Source organism: Neofelis nebulosa, chromosome 7 (assembly GCF_028018385.1).
Source record: "Neofelis nebulosa isolate mNeoNeb1 chromosome 7, mNeoNeb1.pri, whole genome shotgun sequence".
Lineage (NCBI taxonomy): Eukaryota > Metazoa > Chordata > Mammalia > Carnivora > Felidae > Neofelis > Neofelis nebulosa.
The window spans coordinates 63386819-63407720 of NC_080788.1; the positions used below are offsets into that span (position 1 = coordinate 63386819).

Sequence of the window (20902 nt, forward strand, 5' to 3'; positions counted from 1 at the left end):
GTATTTCTGTGTCAGGTTCTTTTACACTATCAGTGATCTCGTATCAGCTCTTGGAGAAAAGTGTTATTATTCCCCCCACCCTCCCTCTTTTGTAGATTAAAAAAAAGCCGGGACTCAGAGAGGTTAAGAAACTTGCCTGAGGTCACCCAGCCAGGTTGTAGTTAGTCCTAATCAGGACCACCCCATCTAGCGCCTGGGCCTCTTCTCTCTACATTGTCTTTCCTTTCAGGAATGCTCTTCTGAAAATATCCAGCCTGCTCTGGTAACATTATGGGCAAAGGGCTTTGGTTCATGGGAAGGTGGGGTTCATGCACACAACTGTGCGCCTTCAGGGCTCCAGGGCACAGAGGGCAGCCAGAGTCCTGGGAAGTTTACAGAGGTGTGGTGCCTGCAGCGTCCCACCCTCCAGCCCACACTTCGGGAACGGCACTACCTGCATTCACCCCTGCGCCCGGCCTTGGCCACCCTGCAAGCCTTCCTCTTCTGGGAATCCTCCTTTTCCCTCTTGGGAACCCTGGTGGCATGACTTCCCCACCTCCACCCCCAGTCTTTGGCAGCAAACTGAAAGGAGAGGCCTGCATCCTCAAGGACCTCCAAAGGGACAGTGGGGCTGCAGGGCTGAGGAGGGCAGTGGGGGCCCAATGCCCTGGGCTCCAGTTTCAGTTCTCACCATCTCCGGAGTCAGGGTCTGAGCTTGGGATCCAGGTCCTACCGGCAGGTGGTAGGAGGCAAGGAGGCCTTGCTCGGGCAGAGGAGGTAGGCCTGTTTTGAAGGGGTGGACACAGAAGCTAGGATAGGCTGAGCGGTCTGGGGTGACAGGAGGCCTGCCGTAGGGGAGGATGTGCATAGCAGTGGTGGACAAGGCAGAGCGAATTTACAGCAGAGGATGCTGTTTGTGGCTTCTCCCCTTCCCAACCCTAAGGTGTAGGTGAGCAGAGCCTCAACTGTGGGTGTGTCCCCTCTTTCCTTGGGTACTGTGCCTTAGAGATAGTGACCGCCCACCAAGTGATTAGATGAACTGTCTGGCTGAGAGAGGTGGTCTTCCTTGCCAGAAAGTCACGAGTATAGAGGAAAGGACTCTGAGGAGCAAGAAGAGACATTTCCGGGGGGAGCTTCTGGCCTTGAGGAGAGGAGAGACCAAAGGGAGTCTCCCATAGTGGTAGAAGCTGTGGGTGGGGGGTCTTGGGGAGGGTGCTGACTGGCAATGAAGACAGGATATCACTCTCTATGACCCTTCATGCCTGTCAGCAGAGCCAGCAAGGCACCCTGCTCCCGGGCTGCTCTGTAGGGTGGGGAGGGAGGCAGGAGAACCAGGCATCTTTCTTTATACAGTTTGGGTGGACAGGTTTCTCACGGCAACAGGGCAAAGGTGGCTGGTCTTGGGCACGGGCTGGAGAGAGTGTGCAGGGCTGGGCATCGGCCTCAGTGATTCAGCACAGGTGCAGTGGGGAGACCCCACCCTACCACGGAGACTTCTGGGCAAGTCACTGACCCTGATCTCCAAAAAGAAGCTAATAACACCTGCCCTGGCTAATTCACAGATTTCAAGGCTCAGTGAGATCAAATGACATCACAGGTGTGAGGCCTTTGGCAGTGCTGTTTGTAAGTGCGTGGTGTTCTCATCATTGTCAGTATTAACACTGATGAGCTATTGACTTCCTGGCCTCATCATTCCTGCCCATGCGCACACTGAGATCTTTCTGCAGGACATATCACCACTTTTGGCTTCTGGCATCACTGAGTATTTTACTGAGAGCCTCCTGAGACATTTCCCCCCAGCCCCAGCTTCTTCCAATGCCCTCCTTCCCCCTAAGGTGACCAAACTTCCAGGTTTGCCTAAGACTGAGGGGTGTTCTGGACTCAAGACTTCTGGTGCTAAAATGGAGTCAGTTCCTGGCAAGCTGGGAAAACTGGTCACTGTACTTCTCTCTCCAGCCTGTGGCTGCTTCCTCTTCCCTGTGGTGACCATGGAACATGCTTTCTTTTATTTTTTTTTTTTTTATTTTTTTTTTTAACGTTTTATTTATTTTTGAGATAGGAAGAGACAGAGTATGAACAGGGGAGGGTCAGAGAGAGGGAGACACAGAATCTGAAACAGGCTCCAGGCTCTGAGCTGTCAGCACAGAGCCCGACGTGAGGCTCGAACTCACGGACGGCGAGATCCTGACCTGAGCCGAAGTCGGCCGCTTAACCGACCGAGCCACCCAGGCGCCCCTGAACGTGCTTTCACCCAGGTTGTCCTCTCCTGCCTTGAAGCGTCCAGGTTGGGTGATGCCACCTGGAGAGGGGACATGTCTACCCTGGCCATTCCAAAGGCACCTTCCCTCTTCTCAGTGGGACAGGTCACCTCTCAACAAGCCCTCTGCCTTCTGTCGGGCTTCTTTCCTTCTTTCTATTCTTCAAAACTGGGCCAGACCTCTTCCTTATGCCTAGAGGGTATGACCCCACCCACACCTCACCCCCATGAGAGGCCCCTGTGATGAGCTTCAAGTGGGGGGAGAACCTGTCTGTCCCATGCCAGCATTCCAACCTATTTGCCTGCCCAGAGGAAAGAGCCCCCTGGGTGCATGCAGGCAAGTCTGGCCTGTTCCCCACATTCGTGAGGGCCCCCAGGCCTGAGTCCTGGATGCTGTCTTGGCTCCTCCCCTCTCCACTCCATGCCCCCTCCCCCATGCTGATGCTCTAAGGCCTCCTGAAGCTCCCTTGCTCACTCTTCCCTGGACTCCCACTGCTGTCTGGCCCAGACCCCTCCCTCTGGGATCTGAACACAGCCCCCTGCTTGTGCCACTGTGCTTGCCATCATGCATTCACGGGATGCCCTCTCACAACCACCCCCTTGCTGAGTCTTCCTCATCCCCTTGAGGCTCAGCTGGAAAATTCCTCGGTTGGCCCGTGCCCTGTACTGCCCTGGCTTCAGGCTAACATGGCCTGGTGTTGGCAAGTGCCGGTAAGGTGGAGTCTGGATCCTCGCCTCTCGATTCCCTCATTGCCTCGGCCAGGTCAAGTACGCAGTAGATACCCCGTTAACGTTAACGTTGTGGGCTAGCTCTTGACAGGGTGGCACTCAGCTTCTGGTTGTGGGCAGCTCTGGGCTAGGGGTTGGGGGTAGGGGTGGGTCCTGGGTCCTGGGAGAACACTGTGAGTCACCTTTGCACCCGCCATGGAGAAGAGAGCCCCAAACAAGGGAGAACCCGGGGCTTCATCTCTCACTGCTGGGCCAGGAGCTGGAAGGCATGTGATGTCCCAGCCTTGGGTGTGCCCTGGAAAGCAGAATGGAGGAGTGGGTCCCCAGATCAGCCTTTTGCCTCCTGATCCCTTAAAGGGCTTCAGCCCCACCCTGCTGTGGCATGCGTGTACTGGGGAAAGGCGAGGCCCAGACTGCCCCCGTGGCTGCAGCCTGCCCAGAGCGTGTCCTGGCCCTACTTCATGTACTCTGAGTCCTCCCCACCCAGGGCTGGGCCTGGTCTGCCCTGAGAGGCTTGCATCGCCTTGCATAGATCTCAGGTCAGGAGGAGGCAGGAAAGCAGTTTCTTGGGCCAGGAATGGCCCTGATGGAGAGTGGGTTTGCAGGAAAGGAAACCCAGGAGGCTTTAAGCCACCCTCTTGACTCTTCCTATTTGGAGGGTCACCTGCCTATTGTCTGGGTGCTCATGTAATCCAGCCTTGCCCGCCCTCCTCCTCAATACTCAACCACCCACCCAGAGTAGGGAAAGTGGCCCCAGTGATCTCTAAGGTTTGGCCCCAGCCCGGAATGGATCCCAGACACTGGAATGTGAGCCTGGAACTGGGCCTGGTGGGATCCAGAGGCAGGTGAAGCACGGGGACTGCTTCTGGCAGCATCGGCGCTAGCTGGCCAGAGATGGCAGCCAGAGCCTGGGACTTCAGAGGGGACGAGGCATGAGGGAGGGGAGCAGTCAAGGTGAACTCCCTGCAGGGGGTGGGGCAGGAGCCTGGCCTTACAGGATTTGCTGGGCAGGGGTCATCATGAAGGGAGGCTCAGAGAGGATGCTGAGGGGGTGCCTCAGGATCTCCCTATCAGGTCACAAGTGGGCCTCACACTTCAGAAGTCTTCAGTGTGTTCAGATCCCAGCAGGCTGGCAGGAGGCAGCCTTTGGGGCCCCTCAAAGGATGCTGTAGTGGTAGCATCTACGAGGTGGCTATCACGGTTCCCGGAGGCAAGAAGAAAACTATGTTGAGCTTGACTCTGGGAGGCGTGTTGTTCCAGATATAGATAAGACGTGTCATTTCCTTTCATCTGCCAATGACTTGGAGGAGTAGGTACACCTCATTTTACAGATGAGGACCAGAGCGATAAGGGACTGCCCTAAAGTCATACAGTCAATGAAAGTGAAGTTAATTTGGACTCCCCCATCCCACTCTGCCCCATCTTATGTCAAGGTTGAGGAAGGGCAAGGACTGGAGTGCTTACGTTTTATTAATCAGCCCTGGGCAGGGGCAGCCATTCTGGAAACAGTGAATGAGGCCCAGGAGTGGGGTCTCTGTCAGATCTGGGCTCCCAGTCTTGGTGCGTGGTCCAGAGAGTCCCTTCCTCCCTTGCAGGCCTCTCTCCTCTTTCCTCCTCAGTGACAATCCCCAGATTTGCAGCCATCTTGTCCTCAGGATGGGCTCTGGGTATGTATACCATGGACCACGAATACCACCCAAATACAGCCCACTCCAGGTGTGTGGCCACGGGCCCAGCTGGCAGGCCACCTGAGAGGGAGCCAGGGAAGAGCTGTTGACCAGGACCCATGGCTGAGGTGCCAGGACAATGGGTCCGCCTCAGCGCAGGGAAGAGGAGGGCACAGAGCGAAGAATCTGTGGAAACAATGTTTTGGGGGCCACCTGGGGGTGAGGGGCAGGAAAGTGCACAGCTGGGTGGCAGGCGCCTTGGCTCCTAGTCTCACCTGTGACACAAAAGGCAGTGTGGCCTGGGCAGGTGGTGCTATCTCTCTGGCACTTCTCATCAATAAAATAAGGCTTCTACAACTGTATAGTTTCTCTAAGATGGCGGAGTTGGGATTTCCCTAGTCTGGGGATTACAGAGACTTGAGGGAGAGGAGCTGGGGAGCTGGAGGGAAGAAGGGGAAGAGAGCCCACACCTCATCAGGATTTGTGACTCTGCTGTCCCCTAGTGGTGGCATGGAGTAACAGAGACATGGTGTCTCCCACTTCCCCCAGACAGGGGTCCTTTCTTTACCCCTCATAGGGGCCTTTACCACTACTCAGCGCTGCGGTGTGTTTCTGGGTGGAGAGAAAGGCAGTCAAAGCACATACATAGGACACCCACAGCCACGCACAGGATAGCGCGGGTTATTCCCTCCTGTATCTGCTCTGCGAACACTTGGGGAGGGTCTGTAGTTTATAAGGGCACTATGCAGGGCCCGGGGGATCTGGAGGCACTCAGTATACCATTTCTGCCCTCAGAGAGCCTCTGTCCATTGGGGGAGCAGACAAGCAAACTTCAGACTCTGGAGAAAATAGGAGAATGTAGGGGCTGCTCTGAGGGACGACGTATTGTGTGAGTAACATTTGGCAAGCACACGGCCAGCAACCGTGGGGCCCTATCTGATCACTGGTTTGTCCTAGAAAATGTGCACCTGCAGCCCAATGGGCCTGGGGACCTTCACTAGGTTAGGCGGTCTCTCCCTGCAGGCCCTTCCAGAAGAGGGGGGTTGTCACCCTCCCTATGGGATGGCCAGATTGCTACCTGTGCTTCCTGTCTCCCTGCCGCTGTCCTGCCCTGACCCTGGCTGGAAACAGGGGTGAGGGGCACAGCCGACCTTGCCTCACCCCTGTAGCCTCCTGTATCTACACCCCACTGCCCCGGACCTGGTTTGAGAGCCAAAGATGATGGAGAACATTAGGTCTCAGCTGCTGCGTCGCTCCATCTCAGGCTGGTGCTGTGCAGGCCTCCCAGGTCCAACAACACGGTGTGGGGTAGGTGGTGGGAAGCTTGGGGGCCAGACCACCAGGGCCTTTGGGGGCTAGGATGAAACTCAGCATCCTGTGTGAGGTAGCACACAGAGAGGGTGGGAGAAGGAGAGGGAGAGGAGAGAGAGAGAAAAAGAGAGGGAGAGGAGACTGGGTACGTCACCATTGCTGAGAGTCTGACTCAGTGGGAACATCCGGCAGGAAAGGAAGAGACTGTGGTGGCATTTCCAAGCAAGATGGGAACTCTGGGGCTGTGGAGATTGGCTGTGGGTCAGGGGTGCTGTGTGAAGGCCTGGCCAGGAAAAAGGCTAACCATGGTAGGGATGGGAGGGGGGCAGGAACGGATGGGTCAAGGGGAGTAGAGCTTGAAACTCTGGCTGCCTGGGCTGGTCTGGGGAGGAGTGAAAGGGCAGCGAGGATTTCTGCTCTGGAGACAGATCATGGGATTAGGGAAACTGAGGCCTGTTCCATCAGGAATGTGGGGGATGCAGGGACCTCTCCCTCCCATCAGGTCTTGGAGGTCAGGGCCCTGTAGCTATTGAAACAGACCATAGGTACCCCTGATACAGAGAGACACCCCTCCTCCCAGCACCCCAAGCCTCAGCTCCCAGGGGCTCTAAGAGTGGGACTGCCAGGCAAGCAGCTTCCCTCAGCCATACTGGGAAGATTTGGAGAGAGATTTTCCTGAGAAAGGCTGCCTCCTTTCTCAGGGTGGGAGAGGATGAAAGGCCAGTCCTGGAGAGCAAGGCCAGGAAACGCCCAGAGTTGGGACCCTGAGTGGCCGGCTCTGGGCTGCGGCGGCATGGGCCCTGCGGGAAGGCCCATCTCCCCATACCGAGGGGAGACTTGGGCAGCTGAGCCTCTCTGGAGTGGCTGTACTTTAAAACACAGGGAAGACACTGTTCAACCTAAAGGAATGACTAATGGTGTTATGTCAGGTATGTAGTAGTATTTGGTGGCCGAGGGGAGGTGAGCTTCTTGGTCCCTTCAAATTCCTGAAACCAGAGCTGATGAGGACAAATAGGGAGAGGCTCATTTGAGGTGGGGGCCCTCCGACTAGGATGCCTGATGGGCTCAGCTGCATCCTGTAGGCTCTTTACTCCTGGGAGGAATGGAGGCTTCTGTTGGCTGCCCATCCCTCTGCAGGTGCATCCAGGCTGGGGCTCTGCTGGGCATAGAGCCTCAGAGAAGGCAGGGCCTGGGGCAGCCAGGCCCCCTGCATGGGCCAACCCGACAGAGAAAGGTTCTTGCCCTGTCTCTGGGGACGCTGGGGCGGGGCAGGGAGAGAGGTGCTGGGCAGGGCCAGTGCCCTGGTCCTTGCCCTCTGAGAGTGGATGGGTGGGGGCGGCGGCGACAGCATTCCTGGCTGTGAGCCCAGAGGAGTCTTTTGTAATCACAACATGATCTCGTGTGCTGAGCAGTGAAGCCGGCAGGGAGAGGCCAGCAGAGGCCCGGCTCCGGTGGTGGCTCGGCGGCTCCGGCTTCCCTCCGGCTCTGGCTCCCCTGGGGCTGCTCTGGAATTCTCTCAGTGCCCACTGTTGCCATGCACTCGGCTGTGAGTGGCACCTCACCTTTGGTGGGGGGCTTCTGGGGGCTGGGAGGAGGCCGGGACACCAGGCAGCCACACTCTGGGGGCAGCTGGGGACAGCTGGGCCTGGGAGGAACAGGGCTGTGCCTAGGCCTGCAGGGGGCTGGGCAGGGGCGTTTGGCTACAAGGGAGACCCTGCAGCCACACAGGGAGAGACCTGGGGATTTCGGGGCAGAGGCATGGTTTGCTTAGGGTGGCTCCTCTGCTGGGCCTGCCCATGGAGCTCGCTCTCTCCTGCCCCGACTGCCGGAAAGAAGCTCAGGCCTGGAAAGGCTGGGCTCGCGACGGTGGCTCTTTCCCACAGGCTGGGCTGCAAGCCTGGGGAGTGGGGCCCGGGGCCTGGGAGCCCAGGACAGAGCAGGGGCTTCTCTTTTTACCGTGGTTCTGGGCCTGGGAGCCAAACAGCTCCCCTCCTCGACCTCCTGAATCCCCTGGCAACTTCCCAGTCACGGCAGGTTCCGCTGCCAGAGCCATTTATAACTCTCATTCCTGCTCGGCAGGCTCTCTCGGCAGTGGAGCTCCCTGGAGAGCCCGGGGGAGGGGCAGCCCACTGCTGAGAGCCGAGGGCCCTGTATGAGGCCCTGATCTGAACCCCTGAGGAGGCAGAGAGCCGGGCAGACAAGCCTAGTAGGGTGGGGACTTGGGACCTTCCATGTGCCATCCCCCCTTGTGAGCCTAGCTCCGGAGAGCTGGGTTCCATTCGTGGTAAGAATATGGTTCTCAGGTGAATGTGAAAGTTAGGGGCCTGATAAGGGATGGGCCCGGCAGTCAGGAGCTTGGGCCCCCTGCCCTCTGCAGGGGCCTCACGGAGCTGAGTCACCCCTGAGCAGGCAGGAAGAGAAGGATGCAGAGCTGGATCGGAGGATAGTGGCCCTTCGAAAGAAGAACCAGGCCTTACTCCGCAGGTACCAGGTGAGCGGGCTGTGATGGGCCGGGAAGGGCAGCTGGGTGGGCACTCCCTGTCTGTCCTGCAGACCCCTGCATGGCGGTCTCTCCCTGCAGGCTCTAGGCCTGGGGCCAGGGTTAGGGCCATGTGGTTCATCTCAGAAACTCTGCGAGGACCTTGGGGACTCCGTGATGCCGTGCCTCTGCCCCCTGGTGTCCCACTGGTGTCTCTCTGTGTAGGCCTGTCTGTGTGCATCTGGGGGGCCATGGCCTGTGCTGACCCCGGGCCCTCCCGTAGGAGATCCAGGAAGACCGTCGGCAGGCGGAGCAGGGGGGCATGGCTGTGACCGCGCAGGAATTCCTCCGACCTGATGGCCTCACTGTCACTATCAGCCAGGTTCCCGGCGTAAGCCCCACCCCGGGGTGACAGCGTGGGTTGTTCACTCCTGTAGCTGCTCTGCGAGTGCTGAGGGAGGGTCTGTAGTTTACAGGGCACCATGCCAGGCCCTGGGGACCCGGCCCTGCGAGGAGGTGGAGGCCCAGCCTGCGTCAGGGGAAGACAACCGCTCCTGCTCCTCTGTTTCCTCCACTCACAGTTCTGGGGCTCACCCGTCAGTTCCCAGCCTTCTGCAGCCCAGCCCACCCAGTCCCCCTGCACCCAAAGGGCCACAGCTGAAAGGCCACCGAATAGAAACCTCCCCATACCCTTTCCCAGTCCCATAGCCCTGCACCTGTGCTGTAAACCACAGGCTGCTCCTAAAACCCAAACCCTACAGGGACAGAGAAGTGGGGCCGAAAGCCAGGAGCAGTATCGGAGGGACAAAGCCCCATTGTCTGAGTGCTTTGGATTTCCCAGCTCAGAGATGACAGGCTGCTATGGCATCTTGGGCCCCAGGGTGGCCCCAGGGCCTGGATAACCTAATGCCACTGGCATGTGAATGCCCCATAGAATCAGCTCCTCTATGGGCATTCCAGGGAGGTCCAGGGCTGGAAGCCAGCCTTGGGGAACCTCCCAGAGGACTCAGTGCCCAGCTCTGCTCAGCCCTGCCCATGTGGCCTGAGGGCATGGCATCCATTCCTCAGGAGAAGCGGGTGGTCAGCCGGAACTGGATGAGATCCCTCGGACCTGAAGCAGCCGGTGCGATGCTTGAGGACGAGGAGGTGGAGTATCACACCGGTACTTTCTGCCTGGGGGACCGGGTGGAGCTGGCTGTGACCATGGAGAACAAAGCTGAGGTAAGCAGGGTGGGCGGGGGAAGCCCAGGCACCAGGCCGAAGGCCTCTTCTTACCTGGCTGTGCCACACCACCCATCCTCACCTCCTCCAGGCCAAGCGGATCGTAAGTGAGAAGCCCACCAGAGCAAAGAACCGGGGGGCAGGAGGGTCACCTGGAGGGGGCTTGGGCCGGACCCCCTCCATGCAGATGGCCGTCAGCTCGGATTCGGCACGGAAGGTACATCTTCAAGAGAGGATGGGGACATGAAAGTGGCAGTGCTCATCTGGGGGAGGCGGAGAAGCTGAGTCACATATGTCCCTCATCTATGGGGACATGCCCAGGTAGCATCAGCAAAAATTCCCACCCCTTCTTCCTTTCTCTGGCCAGTCTCCACGTTGGGCGGGCCTTGCAGTGAGAGACAGGAGAAGTCAGAGGTCAGCCCCTTACCCTAACTGGATCTCTGACGGGCCTTGGGGTGGGCCAGGAGGCTGCAGGGGACTGGCCATGTGCCAGGTGTGACCTCTAGGTGGCAGCAGCCCCTAGTACTGGCTCTTGCTGACCGCTGCCAGATGCCTCTCCACTCTGGGCCTGTCCATACCCTCCCTCCCCTATAACCCCGTGGATAGGTGCTATTATTATCCCCATTTTACAGATGAGAAAATGATACACAGAGAGGTTAAGTAACTTGCCCAAAAGACACAGCTAACAAGTGGATGGAAACCGTATCTATGGCAAACAACACGTTAGAGACGGAATGGATTTAATTTTTAGACGGGGACGTGGAAACCTGGAGAGGAAGGGGTTAGTAGTATCCAGATTTCCACTCCAAGCCCAGGCCTTCCTGCTTCTACCCCATGGTGCTGAGTGTCTTTTCCCTGCAGGGTGCTCGGGAGCCCCAGAGTCCATGCCTGGTTCCAGGCCCGGTTCCCCACCGACCAGTGGGGGGACCCCAGGAGGTGGGCTGGGACTACGCCCAGTGGAAGCAGGAGCGGGAACAGATCGACCTGGCCCGTGTGGCCAGGCACAGAGACGCACAGGGTGACTGGCGCCGCCCGTGGGACCTGGACAAGGCCAAGCCCACGTGGGTGGCAGGGCTGGGCAGCTTGTTGGACTGACATGCTTGTGGGGCTTAGGGCAGGATTAACTGTGGGTGCTTCTTGGAGGGCTGGTGAGACCCTCTCCAGGGTGGTTGAGAGTCTTCCTGGGCCCTCTGGTTGGGCCCTGGGCTCAGGGCGGGCACCGGGTCGCCCATCTTTCCCCCATCTGTTCTGGGGTTGCAGCTGGGGGAGGCAGTGGTTGTGTGAGGCTTGCCCTAGCTTGTGTCCATCCCACAGCAGCCTGACTCTCTGGCTCCACAGGCTACAGGACTCCAGCAAGCCTCGAGAAGAGGGCCCGGCCAGGGCGGGCGGCACCAGGGGTGAGCCAATACCCACCTCACCTCCTTCCCCTCCTTGGCTTTTATCACAGCCTCCCCCCACCCCCTGTTTCCCCTCCTTTCTCTGTCTCTTGGTGTGCCACTTATTTCTGGAGCTAGGAGGAGGCACGGAAGAACATCTTCCTTCCTCTCCCTTCTATTAGAGCAGGGCACCTTCCCTCCCTCCAAACCCACAGCTCCTACCCTGGGTTCTGACCCCAGCAGTTCCGGGGAGGAGGCTCACAGGAAGTCTGCACTGGGATCCTTTTGAAGTTGGTCCCTCACGGGTGAAAGCTCCAGTCTCCCTGTCCCTGGCCTGTTGTAGGGACAGAGCTCTTAGAACTGCTGGTCCCCTTACTTCACATAGGAGGAAGCTGGGGCTGGAGAGGCTCAGCCAGCTACCTAGCCAGGAATGGCAAAGTGAGCACAGGCACCCAGCTCTCTCGATCCCCAGACCGGGGCTCTTTTGGGGAGTCAGAACACCCACAACTGGACTAGGAGAAAGACAGACAGCTTCCTGGTCCTGGAAAAATGGTGTTGCTTCCTTGGATCCTTTATCACCCCACTCTTTCCCCATTCCTTTGCCCCACTTAGGTCCCAGGAGCCACCGAAAGCTACAACCCCCACCCTTGTCCCCTGATGGTAAAGGTGAGTTGGGAATAAAGGAGGAGCAGGGTTGCATGAGCTGGTGAAGGAGCTGGGCTGCCATGCCCTCTTCTCTGCTTGATTCGTGGGCCATCTCTTGCAGGTGGTACTACTTGGGGTGGGCAACCCAGCAGATCCTCAGTGGTGTCTGCCACACGAAGCAAAGCCCGGGGGACAGAGAGGCTGACTGGCAGGGCCCGCAGGTAACAGGTGGCAGGGGGCAAAATCAGGGGAATCACCTGGGCTTCCTAATTTCCTGGATCTCCCTTGCCCCTGGGAGGTCAGGATCAGCACTGGTCCAGCTTCATGCTCCGGGCCTCAGGGCCGCTGCCTCCTGCCTGACGGCTGCCTGGCGGCAGGTTAATGAGGTTCCAGAAGAGGCCAGCAGCAAAGGCAGCAGCAGCGAGAGCCTGGTGCCCAGGGAGGCCGCAGTAATTACAGCAGTTGCCTTCCCCCAGGAAGTCAGGCATGCCTTTCCCAGGCGGTGCAGGCAGGGACACGTCCAGAGTCTCCATGGAACTCAGGGTGCCCCAGGCCTGGCCATAAACATCAGCTGGGCACCTGGGATGGAGCTCAAGTGTCTGGCTTTCAGAGGAAATGGCAGGATTTGGGGAACAAGGTCGGGTTGGAAGGGAAGTATTCTGGAGCCTTGTTCTGGCTCTGACACTCCTCTGAGACCCTTGGGGTCTAGGTGCTCCCTGGGAACATGGGCCCCTGGCTACAGAGCAACTGATGTGAAGGGCATGGGTAGGAGTAGACCCTGCCACGTGTCGTGTTTCTACAGGTGGGAGACGAAGGAAGGCAAGGAGGAGCTGGAGAGCCAGGAGGTGGGTATTTGGGAATAGGATGGGATGGGCTGGGGATCTGAGCTCTGAATTCGCCAGCCAGCAGGGCCAATCTCTTGTTTCAGGGAAGCCAAAGTACCAGAAAGAGTCGGAGCGAGGAGGAACACTCACAGAAGCAGAGCGAGGTGGAGCTGAGCAGACCCACAAGTGCCCCAGCAACCAGCCCAGCCCCAGTATCCCCAGAGGGGCCAAAAAGGGAGTCAGGAGTCTCGATAGCCAGTCCAGAACCTGCCTCTCCACAAAACACTGACTTGGTTCCCCTTGACCTTTCTCTAGGAGGAGCCAGTAGCCCTGGGCCCGGGGCCAGTGTGTGTGTGCTCCCTCCAAGGCCTGGAGCCCAGGAGAACCCTGTGTCCTGGCCAGATGGTTCTGAGCAGCTCCCGGGGTTGAATGACCCCCAGGCTGAGCCGGAAGTACAGACTTGCTCCAAGCCCCAAGGAGGAGCAGGGCCCTTAGAGCCCAGAGAAGACAGGTCTGGCAAGGCTGGGGCCCAGCAGGGCCTGGCACAACGAAGCAGGCCCACCAGGGGAATGGGCCAAAGAGCAAGGGGCGCAGGAGGTGTGAGAAGCAGGACAGGAGGTCCAGGCCCCGCAGGAAGATGCTGAGCAAAGCCCCTGGGAGCAAAGGGGCCGGGCTGGGCAGAGGAGGAGGGAAGAATGCAGTCAGGACTCTTGTGCGTGGTGGGTGTCTGGTTGCTGGTGGCTTGTGGCAGTCCAGCTGAGCAGTTGGGCAAACTTTCCAGTGGGGTGACATCGTGAGGGCAAGGAGCTGGCCTTCCTTGTATCTCAGGTGCACATCCCTGTGTACGGGTGTGTTTTCACCTGCAGGTAAAGCTCCTGGTGTATTCCTATGTCACACCTGGTCTCTGAGGCTGGCAAGAAAGCGAGGCTTGGAAACACTCAGCACCTGGCTCACCTGGCCTCTATCACCCCCCCAGGGCCTGGCTTCTCTTTCCAGCTGTGGCTTTGGAGGTGGAGGCAGCCTCAGTAGCTGGCAGGACCAGCCCAGGCCTGGGCCCTTTCCCATGCCTCTGCCTTGCACCCAGGTGACTCACAGCCCCAGACTCACAGGATGGCAAACGAGTGGAACATCAGCCATCAGCTGGCAGCCTCCTGCCTTCCTGGAAGAGGAGGCTGAGGCCCAGAAAGGGAGGGCACAGCAGGTGGGGACTGAGCTGGGGACAGGAGAGTGGAGCTCAGGTCTCCTCTGCAAAAGAGAGGGTTCCTGGAAAGGCCTCCTCTCTGAAATGGGGTGGAGTTGGGTGGTGAGAGAATAGGGTCTCCCCCTGCCCCCCCCCACAGTAGGGTGGGAAAGCTCACCAGCAGGGACACCCTCCCTCCCCCCTACCCAGGTCAGACTTCAAGTGTACCCCAAGGGGAGGGAAGAGGGCAGCCCTGCAGCCCAGGGCCATTTCCTGCCATCTCCTACTTCCTCTTCCCCACCACCTCCCTGCACCAAGGTCATGCAATAGCAAGGACTCAGACGAGGGACAGAGAAAGAGCGACTCTGGTGAAGTACAACTTCAGGACTTGTCTTTCCTACTTAGTCTCTGTTCCTGCCCCTCCCCTGAGGCCCACGGCTGGTGAATTATTCAGACTCCGCACAAGCTGTGGCTTCCTCTCAATTCAACAAACATTTCCTGAGCACCCACTACCAGCAGTGCAGCCGGTGGGCGATGGTGACTTTGCCAGCAAGAGGGAGGGAGAAACTCAGGCATCCAGCAGCCCCAGGCTGCACAGCAGGAGCCATTCTTGGCTGCCAGAGCCTGACATGGTGGGAGGAGCCCAAAGGGAACCATCTCACTTCTGCTCGAAAAGGCAGGTGCCCCTTCCTTTCTCACCACGTGTGTCTTTTGCCCCCCAAGCTCCTGCCTGGATCTCCCCATGTGGCCCCCTCTGTTCCCCTCCTCTTTGGCCCTGTGGTGGTGGCTGCTCCTCTCTGCTGAGGGTCCCAGGCCTCACTCACCAGCCTCTCTGGGTTCTCTAGGGAGTGTCCAGATCATGGTCAGGGTTTCTCCACTGTGGAAGGGAGGGAGGGCTGCAGGAAGCATGAGGAGGGGGTGTCTTTTCAGCAGATCAGATTGTTTAGAGCAGTGCTTCTCACATGTTAAGGCGCAGAGTATTGCAGGTCCTAATTTGGTAGGTCTGTGGGGGGCCTGGCAATGTGCATTTCTAATCGGCTCCAGGTGACAGCTGTGCTGCTGTTTCCTGGACCGCGGGTTGAGTAGGAAGGGTTTGGGCTGGGAGATATGGCGAGCTAGGGCCAAAGACAGACTCTAGACTCTAAGGACTTGTTGCTGGCTATGTCGGGGACCCAGCGAGGGCCGCCCTGGCCGGGTGCAAGCTTCCTGGCTTCAGAGTTGGGTGGGCAGCTGAGGCACCTGGGAAGGTGCCAGAGAGGCCAGTGAGTGGGTGGTGCCAACTTCCTGTAGCGGGGAGTGAGGAGACTGGTTAGCTGGTTGGGAATGGGATAAGGTGAAGGGGATGGAAGAGGTTGGTGTGGAATTTTGAAAAGGCTTGGGAATATTCTTATGCGTGTGGGAAGACCCCTCTGAGACATGAATAGGTAAGGGCGAATGATTCCAACTGAAGTTTTCCTCTTTCTCTCCAGTCATACATATATGTATTTGGAGCAGGGGCCTGGGCCTGACCCATGACTCCCAAAGGATAGAGGTGGGGAAGAGCAGATTCAGGCAGAGCCCTTGAATTCAGATGTCTCAAAATAATAATAACAGTAATCATCATTATCATCACCATCATCATCAAGAATCTGAATTCTAAGATTCACAAACTGCTCCCAACGGCCACCCCCCACCCCGCCTCCATGGTACCAACCGTATAGACAGGCCTTCGTTAGAGGGTATATGTCAAGGTATGTCTGACTATGGGATGGGGATGTAGAATTCAGGCAGAAATCTGGCTCGGCCCTTACAAACAGAACCTAAGCAGTAGAGAAAGCTGGGCAAGGGGCGCCTGGGTGGCTCGGGTGGGCGTCCGACTCTTGATTTTAGCTCAAGTCATGATCTCGCGGTTCGTGGGATCAAGCCCCAAGTTGGAGCACAGCCTGTTTGGTATTCTCTTTCTCTCTCTTTCTCTCCCTGTGCCCCTACCGTGCTCACATGCCCTCTCTCGAAATAAATGAACTTAAAAAAAAAAAAAAGAAAGAAACGAAAAGAAAGCTGGGCAGAAGGGCTATGGAAAAATAGGGTTTCTCTCTCTGAGGGTAACATCTAGAAGGACATTAGGAGAAAGGATGTCATGGGAGTCACTAGGGGTTAGAGAGTGCAGAGACCAGCACAGGCGGTCTTCACTCTAGGAAGACTGTAGTGCCAGAAAAGTATCACAGCTTTTCTCAACAAAGGGGGAGCCTTCTTCAGGGCAGCAGCTCAGGGGGCGAGAACCCTCCTCCCCTGGGATGGAACCAGCGGTGGAGAAGGAGGGAAGCATAGACACCCCTCCATAAACCTCAGGGTCATGGGAGCCTGGCTGCAACAATTCCTGGCTCCTTTGTCTAAAGGCCTGGCTGGGAGACTTCCTCTTAGATGCCTCTTTCCTCTCCAACCAGCTGACAAGATTTTCCTCTTCATGAGACAGCACTATTGGGAACCCAGGCACAGAGCTGGAGGAACTGAGAAGGAAGGTGCCTGCAGAATAGTAGAGCAATGACAGCTTTACTTAGGGCCTCATAACACGGAGGGCAGAAGGGGCAGAATATCTCTCCATCCTGAGCCCCTGTCACCTGGGCAGAGGGGAGCAGCAGACCATATTGCAAGGGAGGTATGTTTTTTGAGGAGAGGCAGCAGGGTAGGAAAAGACATGGGCTAGGTCTGTCATCAGCTAGCTGGGTAACCTTGGTCAAGTTAAACCTCTAAGGCCTTGATTTTCTTATCTGAAAAATGGGGCCAGTAACACCTACCTTGAAGGGTTGTCAAGAAAATGAAAGAGAATGCAAAATATCCCCGGCCCACAGCAGGCACTCTATCATCAGTAGCCTGGCACTCAGTCATTGTGTGTTAAATAAATGGATAGCTATTTGGTTTGATCTCTGTCTACTTTGTTTCCTATCCTCTCCTTTACCTTCTCTTCCAGTCTCATCTTCACTAGGATCAGAACACTTCAGGGAAACAAGGGATGGTTTGTAAAGTTTCCCCAGCCTTCCAGGACTGTGAGCTTCCTTTACTGTCCTGGAGGAGCTGACTGGAGTTCAGAGCCTCACGAGCTGGGTCACCGAGATTCCTAAGCATTGCCCCTACCTCTGCACACCGACTTTCACAGGTCAGCGCATTCCCTCTTCTGTTTCCATCAGTGGCACTCTCATGAACTCCCGCCACAGTCTTTGCTTAATATTTTCCTCAGAAACAAACTCCCTTGTGGGGTTTCCTCAGATCTCCTGGAGTTAAGGGGTTTTTTCCCCCCCAAAGGAGCAGCACGACTGTATTTTCTTACAGTCAAGGAAGAGCCAGCTATCTAACAAGGCACAAGTTTGGAGAGTTTGACCACCAGTCAATTTCAGTCCCAACCCTGGCTTCAGGGACAGGAATAACAGGAAAAGATGGCACAACCTCTCCTATCCCCCCCCCCCAAAAAAAACCCAAAGGAAATGGCAAAAATCCCCACATGGCCATATCTTCTTATTCTGGGGACTAAGTTGGGAAGGGGGGTGTGGTCAAAGGAATAGGAGAAACTAAAGATACCACTTCACTCTGCCTCTCCAGCCACTTATCAGTGTCCACAGACCCAGCAAGCAGCTCTGAGTGAGGACTGCTGGTGCTTTTGCGGAAGGGCTGACGCAGGGGGGGCCACGGCCTCACTGAGGGGAGGACTCGGAAGGGCTGACGCAGGGGGGGCCACGGCCTCACTGAGGGTTGGACTCGAGGCGGGGTAGGCAGGGAGAAGAGCGGCAAGAAGCACAGACTGAGGCTGCTTTCTCTCAAGTCGGCCTGCCTACGTCATGGTCCCTCATTAAGCATCCACTTGACGCCGACGAAGTGAAATAGCACAGACCTGGCACCAGAAAGAACAAGTGTGGCACCCACTGCTCCTTTTAAGGTCTGACTCAGGAGCAGCAGGCCCCAGGGCAGGAGGTGAGGCAAACACCATCAGTGGGAGGGGGAGGGAGGACTCTTTCAGGCCTGCCTCCTTTACCAGTTCTCCAGGGCAAGTTCTCCTGGCACCTTCAAAAGATAACCAGTAATGCAGCAGGCTCTCCCCCTTTTTCTTACAAACTCTGGGGATACAGTGTTTGCTTTTCTCCCCGCAGGGCAGCTGGCTTCAACTGAGAAGAAAGGTCAAAAGTCACCTTGTAGCCATCTGTCAAAACAGAAACACCTAAACCCTAAGTTACAGAATCGGAGGCAAAGTCTGGGCCGATGGTTTTGATTTTAGAGTCAGAATCACCTGGAAGGCTAGTTAAAACACAAAGGCGGGCTCTAGCTTCTGAATCTCTCACCCAGTTGGCCTGGGATGGGGCCTAAGACATGGCATTTCTAACAAGGCCCCGGGTGATGCTGACGCTGATGGTCTGGGCCCTGCTATGATGTTTATCACCTGCCCCTTTGCATTTCTTTCCAGGCATCACTTATGCCCAAGGGGACAGACACTCCCTAGAAAATATATTACCTCCTATGTCTATGCTGCACTTTTATTCCCAACATCTCCAAGCCCTCTCACATCTGTTACCTCCAGTTGCTCTCATGAATTCCTATTTGGTTAGGAGGAAAAAGCAGGGTCAAGGCCCTAACCAGTGCTATTATGGAGTCCGCAAGGTTCCTATTTTCCAGTTCAGGGTCCCTTCCAAGAACACACTGCCTCCCCTCACCAGGTCCTCATGATGCTGTGAGCTGCCCATGCACAGAGGCCGACTGCCATGACACAATACTGCCCCAACTACCAGTAGAGAGCTGGGGGCGGGGGGGTGCCAGGTGGCCTCTAGGTCATAAGCTGGGCAGAAACCTCAACTCATGACTCTAAACACTGAGGTTAGCAGAGAGAGGTTTGTTTGCTTGTTTATTTATTTTTGAGAGAGGTATATTTAAAAGGAATTTCTTGGTAATCAACATAATTGCCTCTCTGGACACGTTGGCTTGGGGACTTTTGAGGCTGTCTTGGCACACTGCAGGCACTAAATAAATAGTTCTTGAATTAATGGTAGTGATTTGTGGAAAATATTCTACAGGGAGTTAAAATCATACTGCTGGTTAACTGATAAACTATTTTAAAAGCAGATTATTGAAGTTAAGAAAACAGGGCAGTGACAAGGGTAGATTCTTATTGGCATGTCTGTAAATTTCTTGAGGACCAGAATTCGGTGGGAATTTTCTGGTCCCTCAGTAGTATCTTGGCCAATGTTTATAGAATGTTTATATGGAGCTGGTTTGGCCCAGGTGCTCCCCACTGACCAGGTGGCTCACGTACACAGTGCATGACTTTGGGAGTCACGGCTGTTTGTACACTTAGGATGGAGAGCCTGGTAGAGCCTGCGCATGTGGTGAAAAAAAAAAAGTCCTTGTTTTTTTATTTTTTAAACTAGCTACTGGAGGGAACAAAGAGTATAACACAGGTTTTCTGGCAGCAGAAACCCACAAGCTAGGTCAGCAATTAAAACAGATGTGACCCAAAACTGTCAATAAAGCAGGTATTTTTATAGCTCAACATTAGGCCATAGGGTCGGGACAGAGGGGGCAACGAATGGGCCACATAGTCTATGTTGTGTCTGTTGACTGCTACATGGACTACAGCTGTGTATGTCTTGTGCCTGGAAAGAAGAGGCAGGCTGAGCCCATGTCCTTTAACTTGGACGTAAAGAAACTGTGGCCAGAATGGCTGGTACAGCTGTGATTTGCAGGGCTTCTCTTTAGCCTTCTACTCCCTCGAACCAGATTATGGGCTGTGGATGTGGGTATCCAAGTGGATTATGACAGTGACACCACACTGATACTAGGGCCAATTCTATCTAACGCAGTGATCAACCAGATGATCAACCAACTCTAGGCACTTCCTACTATGTGCCAGGCACCGGGCTTAGCGCTGGTCCAGTGAAATGACCAAAGCTATTGTGGTCCTGCCCTCCATTGAGAGACAAAAAAAAAAAAAAAAAAAAAGGGAAAAAGTATACAGCTGTGGCCCTTTTGTTATTGCATTGCAATTCCAGAAATACCTCCATTCTCTGCAGACAGGAAGGGGAGGACAATTATTACCCCTTTTAAATAGTTGTGGTAGCCCTAAAGCTCAGGACCTGACCTTTTGGTTCCCCTTAAAGAAACATGTAGAAACAAGTAGATGCTCTCCACCCAGCCTTTCAAAACAGGATATAAATACTCAACTGAAGAACACAGCATCTTAGAATTCCCTAGTGAAAACTGGAAAACAAGGTAGACCGAAGAGCTTCCAAAGCTGCGCTCTCATACTGTGCAGAAATCTAGAGCTGTTAGGCAGAAAAGTCTTTCTTAGGATTAAAACTTCAGAGACACATTTTTCTGCACCTCAGCATCATGGGGGAAAGAAACGATTCCAACACAAACTCAGTCTGAACAGCTTAGCAAACTCCTGATCCTTCGCCCTCCAAAACTTCACTTTCAAAAGAGGATTATCTCCTCCTTCAAACTCAGGCTGCCAGGGCATAAATGTGCACAATAACTTCTAATAGAAGTAAACACCTAGAAATCACCCTAATGGTGGAAGCAGTTAAGGGAGAGTAACCCCCTTTTGCACAGACCTCTCCTTCCTGATGGGCACTTTTGCAGCTGATTTCTAACCTATGAAAATAAAGCTGTTTGGCCACTGCTCCCCACCAACCCAGCCCTGTTCTGGCCGAACAGTGCCCTTCTTATCAGCCAGCAGGCTCTTGCCGCATACTCCGCTGTATGTGCCTAATGCGTGAAGCTGTATGCAACTGCAAAAGCCACATGTCACCGTCTACACAAAGGTGGGGGGGCAACTAGAAGAACCTTGGAAACTCTTTCACTTCCCTTCTGCTCTGCCTTACCAAGCCCTCTCACAAAAAGCCATTGTGTAGGCTGAAGAGGGAAATAAAAGAAGGGCGGACTTTTTCCATGCTCCCCTGCAGACTACAAGGTGATGTAAAAGCACAGAAGCTACCCCCAACAGCTCTGGAGAAGTGCAGGCCTCAGGGGGCCCCACCAACACGGCTTCTCACTCCACTTTGTACTGGGCAGCATTGTCTAATAATGAGCTGAGTTCAACTGTGTGCCGTGTATTTTGCAGCATTGCTAATCCCTTTTATTTTGCTTTTCACCCACCTGTCTTTTATTGTTTGCTTTAGGGCGTGAAAAAGCCTCACCTTTGAAGCAACCTACACCTTCTCTGAGCCATTTGGCTCTCTCACCTGCTCCCCTGTGGACAAAGCTCTGGCCAACC

The 20902-nt window shown here is 55.7% G+C and overlaps 1 protein-coding gene across 2 annotated transcripts; it reads left to right on the forward strand.

Moving 5' to 3' along the window:
* The first annotated feature begins 7336 nt into the window (after window positions 1-7336).
* Window positions 7337-15700, forward strand: CCDC9B (coiled-coil domain containing 9B). 2 transcript variants are annotated; one of them, XM_058738200.1, is made up of 11 exons: window positions 7337-7489; window positions 8321-8434; window positions 8706-8813; window positions 9491-9643; window positions 9735-9860; window positions 10505-10704; window positions 10982-11040; window positions 11632-11685; window positions 11786-11885; window positions 12467-12509; window positions 12593-15700. In XM_058738200.1, the coding sequence occupies exons 1-11, from the start codon at window positions 7478-7480 to the stop codon at window positions 13130-13132; spliced, it is 1509 nt and encodes a 502-aa protein (XP_058594183.1). In that variant the 5' UTR covers window positions 7337-7477; the 3' UTR covers window positions 13133-15700. The 2 variants fall into 2 exon arrangements, with proteins under 2 accessions (XP_058594183.1, XP_058594184.1); XM_058738201.1 differs by lacking the exon at window positions 7337-7489 and having other exon boundaries at window positions 8327-8434; window positions 8648-8813.
* Window positions 15701-20902: the final 5202 nt, after the last annotated feature.

Coding starts and splice junctions, on each gene's coding strand:
- CCDC9B (XM_058738200.1), top strand. Junction 8,814..9,490: donor CTATCAGCCAGGTTCCCGGC/GTAAGCCCCACC, acceptor TCCATTCCTCAG/GAGAAGCGGGTGGTCAGCCG. Junction 9,644..9,734: donor CCATGGAGAACAAAGCTGAG/GTAAGCAGGGTG, acceptor CACCTCCTCCAG/GCCAAGCGGATCGTAAGTGA.